General features: G+C 44.1%; 2 protein-coding genes across 2 annotated transcripts; both read left to right on the forward strand.

Moving 5' to 3' along the window:
* The first annotated feature begins 1,486 nt into the window (after nt 1–1,486).
* Nucleotides 1,487–6,160, forward strand: LOC117303277. The gene is made up of 3 exons (XM_033787440.1): nt 1,487–1,693; nt 1,902–6,027; nt 6,110–6,160. Exons 2-3 carry the CDS (start codon nt 1,996–1,998, stop codon nt 6,158–6,160), a joined length of 4,083 nt encoding a protein of 1,360 aa, XP_033643331.1. The 5' UTR covers nt 1,487–1,693; nt 1,902–1,995.
* Nucleotides 6,161–6,169: 9 nt separating this feature from the next.
* On the forward strand, nt 6,170–8,626 carry LOC117306810. The gene is made up of 2 exons (XM_033791333.1): nt 6,170–8,357; nt 8,566–8,626. The coding sequence occupies exon 1, from the start codon at nt 6,181–6,183 to the stop codon at nt 8,068–8,070; it is 1,890 nt and encodes a 629-aa protein (XP_033647224.1). The 5' UTR covers nt 6,170–6,180; the 3' UTR covers nt 8,071–8,357; nt 8,566–8,626.
* Nucleotides 8,627–8,916: the final 290 nt, after the last annotated feature.

Here is an 8,916-nt window from a genome sequence, read left to right on the forward strand (position 1 = left end):
AACGGTTACGTCTTACGAACTTCAAGTTCAACGCATCTTGCTGCCGTGATACACACATTATGACAGTTGTCATGGTTGCAGTTGTCGTTATGGTTTCATCAAGACTTTGCTTCAGTGACAGCAGAATGAGGATATGGACACCATTCTCACATCATAATGTATCCTTTTGGGAAAATTGATGTTGACACGCATGCTTATTATTGAAGAAGTTTTTGAAGATGTATAATATTAATCATATTGTTCTTGTTGGTGTTCTGAAACATTTATTTTTATTATATAAAAATATTATTACTGTTACATCCTGCTAAAATATAATGTAAATCAAACTGCCTCTGCTTCGCTTGGTGGTCTAGGCAGGAAGACGGCCCGAACATGTAGTTGTGATATTACCTAACCCTCCTCCCTTCGAGCGTTGAGAGGAGGGAGTACCAGCGTAGATGTAGATGTAGATCGCAACTGTTGAACATAGTATGGAAAGGTTGTTGATTTGATTTCCACCCAAGCAATATTGTCGATCATTATGATTTTTTCGCCGAGCAGTGAAGCCATTTAATTTGTTGTCGATCAACTATTTTGTTATTTAAAATATATTTCCCAACTCAAAAAAACACAACTAAAAAACATTAGTTATTTGGAGAATTGGAACAATTGAACAAATTTATCAATGAAACAGTAGTGCATAATCCAAGTAATTGAAATACTGTTAACCAAAAATAGTAGAAACACGCAAAGAAAAAAGGAACTTGGAGGAATTTCTTGTCTGGCAAAGAGTTATTTAACACAAACAAAAATAAATTGTTTACAAAATATGTCCCCGACTTAAACTATAACCAAAGTTAGTTATTTGGAGAATTGGAACAATTGAACAAATTTATCAATGAAACAGTAGTGCATAATCAAAGTAATTGAAATACTGTTTACTAAAAAAAGTAGAAAAAAAGCAAAGAAAGAGTTAAAAAGAAAGAGTTGTCATGAAAAAAAGGAACTTGGAGGAATTTCTTGTCTGGTAAAGAGTTATTTAACTCGAACAAATATAAATTGTTTACAAAATATGTCCCCGACTAAACTACAACCAAAGTTTGTTATTTGGAGAATTGGAACAATGGAACACAATTTTCTTAATTTAACAGTAGTGCATAATTCAAGTTATTGAAATACTGTTCACAAAAATTAGTGGACAAAAAACAAAGAAAGAATTGTCATGAAAGAAGGAACTTGGAGGAATTCATTTTTTTTATGAAAATTTGTCCACTTCAACATTATTATAATTATTACAAACTTACAGCCATTGACCAGGTTGGTAAATGTGTCATTTCCATGTCAATGAAAACTAGTGTTTTTAAAGGCAAATAACTTGATTAAAGTTATTAATTTTAATGTCACTGTTGATCAAGCAACCTACCAGATCAAGACCAATTGTTGTAATAATTTTTCACAACTTTTGTAGTTGTATAATGAGGCAAATAACTTGATCAAAGTTGTCAGAAAGTCTCCGCATCAGGACAGTTTTTGTTATAGCGCCCTCTCTTGAATCAAAATCTCCAATGTTTCCATGATCATACCAATCGCCATTTTACAAGTCCAAATCCAAACTAATCACGTAAATTCCTCAAATAATTCCTAAATATCCAGGTTAATCCAATCATCGAATCACTTCTATTAATCACCAAAGTCCCGTGCGTGCATCCTAATCGTGAGTACTGTTTTAATTATTACAAAGGGTGATTTTAAGGGAAGTTGGTTTTCCATGTAATTCACGTTTCGATTTGTTTACATCCACATTGTGACAATGCATATAAATGCATGTAGGCCCATATCATAGCGTATAATGTATAACGATGATTACTGTTACCAGCCCAATATGTATAATTGATTGGGGTTAATTTCTGCTTTCTCTATAGAACCACGGGTATATGATCACCAATAAATCAAAGTTCAAGTACACCTTCTTTTCATGGTCCTTCGAGCCCGTATTTGAACCAGCGACCTACGGCTATGGCTACGAATGAAATGGAGACCGAGAACATTAACCAGACAACCCCTCTCGATGATACCCATGCAGTTACCATTGGCGGTGTTACTATTCCAGTTGCAAGTCCAGCTACCAGTACACATCCAGTCCCAGTTACTGTCACCATCGTCGAGACCTCACCTTCCTCTACCGGGGTTTGCAGCACAGCTACAGCTGCAGCAGTTGGACTACAGACAAGTGCTGTTACCGTCCAATCCCGTTCTCGGTCCTCTCGTGACAGACGTATGCCGGCCCACTTTCAGGACTTTGTTATTGACCACCATCCTTCAACTTCCGGCAGAACAGATGAACATAGCGTTGTAACCACACAAACATCTCGTTCACGGAGGAGTTCTCACTCATCGAACTCACTCTACAGCGGACAGTCCCGTCACAGTAAATCTTCCTTCAAGTCAATACTGAGTGACTCCCAATCAGCGAAACTCAAACAGCAACGCAAACAGGCTGAACTGGAAGAGATGAAACGCCAGATTGAGGAAGATCAATCAGCAGATGAAGAGTTACAAAGGCTAGACGATGAGGCATATGCCGCACGGATACACGCAGACGAAGAAGCCCTTGCGGCTCGTAGACGTGCCGAAGAAATTGAGCGAAATGCTTTTCGTCAGCGCGAGTCTCTGAACACACGACTATCAAGACAAAGAAGATTGCGAGAAGTGGAACAACAGCTAAATGAAGCACGACTGATCACAGCCATGGTCAACAGTGATCCAGAACCAGAGATAGAGAAACAGCATCAAACTGTGACCCCATCTTCTATCAACCAAACAACATTGTCTGACTCACCAACCCAGGGTCAAACAATCACAGTCAGTGCTGAGAATACTCACATAGACAACTTGAGTGATGTCCCTACATACAGCAATACTGCAGCTCATAAGCACAAAGCTGAAGTACACGTAGTTGATGTCACCACTCCGGCTGTTTATTCTCCATCTAAAGTAACACCACCATCCATGCAGCCGGCAGTTACCAATCCGTACCCTATGACTGCACCAACACAGTCGGTTGGTTGGGCACCACCTTTTCCAAACCCCTTCGCACAACCGTACCCGGCTCCATCACATCCAATGGGGCCAGCTCCAGCACAAATGATGATGCCGAACTCCACGGAGATGCTGATTGCCTCTTCATATGGCATACCAAGGCCAGTACTACCTACCTTCAGCAGTGGAAAGGAGAAAGACTTTGCCCTCCTAAAAATGGCACTCGATAACCTGATCGACGTTCATCCCCACTTAACCGAGCCGTACAAGTACCAGGTTTTGCTGGGTAAACTCAGCGGGAACATCAAGAGGTTAGCCGAAGCTTTCATCCATGAAGCCAAGCCATACACTGCAGCTCTGCAAGCCTTGAAAGAAAGGTACGGTCAACCACGGCAGTTGATACAGAGTGAAATCAACTCCATCCTGAGTATGCCCCCTGTGAAGTACAACGACAATGACGCCTTTGAGAACTTTTCCCTCTCCGTGCATTCATTGGTAGGGATGCTTAAATCTCTGGAGGGAGAGAATGGCTATGAATTAAAGTGCGGTTCTCATGTCGACCGACTCCTAAGCAAACTTCCATCAAGCTACAGAGATAGATTTGTGGAGCACTGCATTAGTAGAGACATAATTAAGGTAGACTCCAACAACACCTATACCCTACTCCACTTTGCAAACTGGTTGCAAACGAAGTCCCGAGCGAGGCGAATTGTCAGTCAGGCTACTGCTATCCAGAAGAGTGACAACCCTTCTACTGATAAGAAGGATAAACACTTTCAGAAGAGGAATGCTCCTGCAACAGCAGTATTCGTCACAAACGAAACACCAACGATGCCCCCATCGACGAACACCACTTACTCTGGACAGAAGGGCCCAAACAGACCCAAAGCCTACTGTCCCAAGTGTAACGAGACAACACACTACCTCAACAGCTGTACAGAGTTTAAACAGTTGACAACCGAACAGATCATTAACTGGATCAAGGAAAAGAATAGGTGCTGGAGGTGTGGGCGTTCCCACAAGCCAGAAAACTGCACCCTGAAGAAACCTTGTAACACCTGCAAAGAACAGCACCTGACTGCCCTCCATGCTGCCATCCAGAGCGGAGCTAGTAAGGTTTACGTCACAGAAGCAGTAACGCAAGCCCTCTTCATCGACCAACCCTCCCGACCACATCATATTATGCTAAAGGTGGTAAAAGTTCTGCTTCACGGACCAGGAGGGATGATAGAGACCTATGCCATCCTTGACGACGGTTCAATGCGAACCATGATCCTAATGCCAGCTGTTCAAGCGTTGAAGCTTTCTGGGGTAGAAGACAACATACTCCTGGCTACAGTGCGCAGTGAGCCATTCCTATGTGCAGGAAAATCAGTTAACCTGCAAGTGTCACCCAGGGACAACTCTGACGTCAGATATCCTATCAATGGTGCCTTTGCTGCCAACAACTTGTGCCTCTCTGAGTACTCGTATCCTGTTGAAGCCCTCAAGAAACGATGGTCACACCTTCGTCAGATACCTTTGCCTCCGATCAATAAGGCTTGCCCACTAATCCTGATTGGTTCAGACTATGCTGACCTCATTCACCCGATACAACCAGTTCGATTTGGCCCCAGAGGAGCACCATTAGCTGTATGCACAAAACTTGGTTGGTCTCTACAGGGTCCAGCCAATCTCCTTCAAAGCCAATCAGAAGAGCAACAGTGCTTATTCACGACAACCCTTCAGCCAACCACAGATCTGCTTAAAAATGTTGAACGACTCTGGCAAGCAGACATCCTACCCTACTCTGAAAAGCAAGTCACTCGCTCGAAACAAGATAAGCAAGCCATAGCGACACTTGAAGAGAAAACCATCAGAATAGAGATTGACGGAGTTCAGCGCTACGCCACTCCTCTACTTCGCACCAAAGACGACAACAAATTCAGAGCTACTAAGGAAGCCGTCATGCAAAACCTGAAGCGGAACGAAAGACGCCTCCAAAAACACCCAGATAAAGCTGAAATTCACAACAAGCTTATCCAAACCCTTGTCGACACAGGCTTTGTGAAAATCATCAGCAACGAAGAAGCTCTGAAAACTGAAGAGTCCTGGTATATTCCGCACCACGTAGTTGAGCACAATGGAAAACACCGCTTGGTATTCAACTGCTCTTACGAGTATGAAGGCAAGATCCTCAACAATCACCTACTACCAGGGCCAACACAAGGTGCTTCACTGCTCGGCGTATTCCTGCGATTCCGCCAACACCCTGTTGCCATATCTGGGGATATTCAGGCAATGTTCCATCAAGTGAGACTACTCCCTGAAGACAAACCTCTCCTTCGATTTGTATGGCGTAAGATGAACCGAGACGTTGAGCCAGATATCTACGAATGGCAAGTTTTACCATTTGGCACCACGTGCAGCCCATGCTGTGCCACATTTGCACTACGCAAACACGTCAGCGATGACAAGGATGTCTGCAGTGCAGTTGACCAGGCATTCTACGTCGACAATTGCCTTGACAGTAAACCTACCATATCCGAAGCAAAGGAGCTCGTTATGAAGATGCGAAAGCTACTCTCAACTGGTGGTTTCAACATCAGACAATGGGCCAGCAACATCCCTTCAGTAGTTGATGAACTTCCATCTAATGCCAGATCTGAAGGCTACGAGCTCTGGTTAGCCTTTGGTCAGAACGACTTGTCCGAAGGCACCCTTGGACTTCGATGGCAATGTTCAACAGACGAACTCAGTTATAAACACAGATCAACTGAGTACTCGACGCTCAACCTACGAACTATCTACAAGATTCTTGCTAGCCAGTATGATCCAATTGGCTACATTTCTCCCTTCACAGCACGTGCTAAGGTGCTAGTGCAAGACCTTTGGAAGACAAAACGAGACTGGGACGACCCTCTGGAACCAGGAAAGATCCGTGATCAGTGGCTCACTTGGGAGGAGGAGCTCTCCGACCTTCCTCTGGTTAAACTGCCGAGATGTTACACCCCGCCTGATGTCAACACAGTGACTTCCAATAGAGAACTACATGTTTTCTGTGACGCATCTGAACGAGTATACGGATCAGTTGCCTACCTCCGCACTGAAGATGACAAGGGGAACGTCAGCGTCAGTTTTCTCATGTCTCGATCCAGAGTAGCACCGAAAAGACAACTATCGATGCCACGACTCGAGTTATCAGCAGCTCTCACCGGTGCACAACTAGCCGATCTCCTTCGTAAGGAACTTACCCTAGAGATCAACAAGGTCACCCTATGGAGCGATTCGACCACGGTCCTGCAGTGGTTGAAGTCAGAATCATGCCGATATAAGGTCTTCGTTGGTACTCGTGTCACCGAAATACAGACCCTTACAGATGTGCAGGACTGGCGCTATGTGGACACCCAGAACAACCCTGCCGATGACATTACCAGGGGTAAGTCACTCAAAGAACTGAGTGAAGAATCCCGATGGAAGACAGGCCCACTCTATCTTCGTCAACCTCCGTCTCAGTGGCCGAAAAGTCCAATCACTGACCCTACAGAGGATGCAACAGAGCTGAAGAAAGCAACCTTCTGTGGTAAGACTGCCATTGTAGAAAACCCATTGCAGCCCGATCTCCATCAGTACAACAGCTGGGACGCTCTGGTAGAGGCTTTCAAACTATCCCTTCACGGGGTGGCCAAACCTGGAGATGACACAGCACAGTTGCGGGAGGACATCGAAAATCTTCTGTACCAAAAATGTCAACTCGAAAGCTTCCCTGAAGAGCTGTCTGCCTTAAAGGCCAAACGAGGAATACCGTCCGGGAGCAAGCTCTCACAGTTGGACCCAGCCTATGACGAAACCGCAAAGCTCATCAGAGTTGGAGGACGACTACGTAGGGCAGAAATCCTCTCCGATGCTGTTAAATACCCAATCATCCTTGATCCTCATCACCACATCACCAAGCTGATAATACGTGACTATGACGAGAAGCTTCTTCACTATGGTCCAGAACGTATTCTAGCTGAATTAAGACGCAAGTTTTGGATACTCCGGGGAAGGGAGGCAATTCGTCGTCATCAGCATCAATGCTTTGAATGCCGCAAATGGCGCGCAAAACCCGAAGTACCAAAGATGGGTGATCTTCCTCCGTCCCGTCTCCGTCTATTTAAGCCAGCCTTCTACTCTACCGGTGTTGACTGTTTCGGTCCGATGCATGTCAAGATTGGTCGCCGCTCCGAGAAAAGGTGGGGGGTGATCTTCAAGTGTATGACGACCAGAGCTATTCATATAGATCTCTTAGAAGGCCTGGACACCGATGCCTTCTTGATGTCCTTTCGGCGCTTCATTTCCAGACGAGGGAAGCCCTATGAGTTGCTATCTGATTGCGGAACCAATTTCAAGGGAGCTGAAACTGAATTACAGGAAGCATTCCATGCCATGAAACCTGACCTTGCTGCACAACTAGGCGACCAGAAAGTGAGATTCAAGTTTAATCCACCCAGTGCACCTCACTTCGGCGGAGTGTGGGAGCGAGAGATCAAGAGCATTAAAGACGGTCTCAAGGTTGTAATCAAGGACCAATCAGTCACCGAAGCCGTACTCCGCACCGTCCTGATAGAAATTGAAGGCATCCTCAATTCCAAGCCATTGGGCTACATCTCATCTGATGTTGCAGACATCAATCCCATAACTCCGAATATCCTACTGATGGGACGCCATGACCAGTCACTTCCGCAAGTAGTATACCCTGTCGACGAGCTGATAGGACGACGCCGATGGCGCCACAGCCAAGTACTAGCGGACCAGTTCTGGTCACATTTCCTGAAATACTACCTGCCAAGCCTCCAACTTCGCCCAAAATGGCAAAAGGACTGCCGTAACCTCACCTGTGGCGATGTTGTCATGATTGCCGACCCTCAGCAGCCTAGAGCTCATTGGCTAGTTGGTAGAGTCATCGAGACACTTCCTGGAGTTGATGATCGCATCCGAGCAGCCAGAGTTAAAGTCGCTGATCGCGAATACACCAGACCCGTTGCGCGTCTGATACGCCTACCTGAGATCACCGATAGTGAAGACCCCTAGAGTTGGACACCTATCGTGGACTTTTGAAGACTTTCTCTGTTTGATAAAATTTAGAGCCTAAATTTGGGGTGGCTGTCAGAAAGTCTCCGCATCAGGACAGTTTTTGTTATAGCGCCCTCTCTTGAATCAAAATCTCCAATGTTTCCATGATCATACCAATCGCCATTTTACAAGTCCAAATCCAAACTAATCACGTAAATTCCTCAAATAATTCCTAAATATCCAGGTTAATCCAATCATCGAATCACTTCTATTAATCACCAAAGTCCCGTGCGTGCATCCTAATCGTGAGTACTGTTTTAATTATTACAAAGGGTGATTTTAAGGGAAGTTGGTTTTCCATGTAATTCACGTTTCGATTTGTTTACATCCACATTGTGACAATGCATATAAATGCATGTAGGCCCATATCATAGCGTATAATGTATAACGATGATTACTGTTACCAGCCCAATATGTATAATTGATTGGGGTTAATTTCTGCTTTCTCTATAGAACCACGGGTATATGATCACCAATAAATCAAAGTTCAAGTACACCTTCTTTTCAAAAGTTATTATCAAACGACTCATGAGACGAGATCAAATCTGACTATTTATTTTTACTAATTTTTTAAAACCTAAAAGCAATTTAATACTATTCAAAGGAAAATTGTTGACCATTATCATACTTACACCAAATAAGTCATTTGCGAATCTATTTGTGGAAGTACATTGTAACATGAAGATACACAATTGTTAGGTTGGCATTATCATAAATGCTGAAAATGATCACACACAGGTTAACCATGCTGAGGTGTTTGGCTGTTTCAAACAGCTGGGATCCAGTTTTCATTTCGGAAACCCT

This window comes from Asterias rubens, chromosome 2, assembly GCF_902459465.1.
Source record: "Asterias rubens chromosome 2, eAstRub1.3, whole genome shotgun sequence".
NCBI lineage: Eukaryota > Metazoa > Echinodermata > Asteroidea > Forcipulatida > Asteriidae > Asterias > Asterias rubens.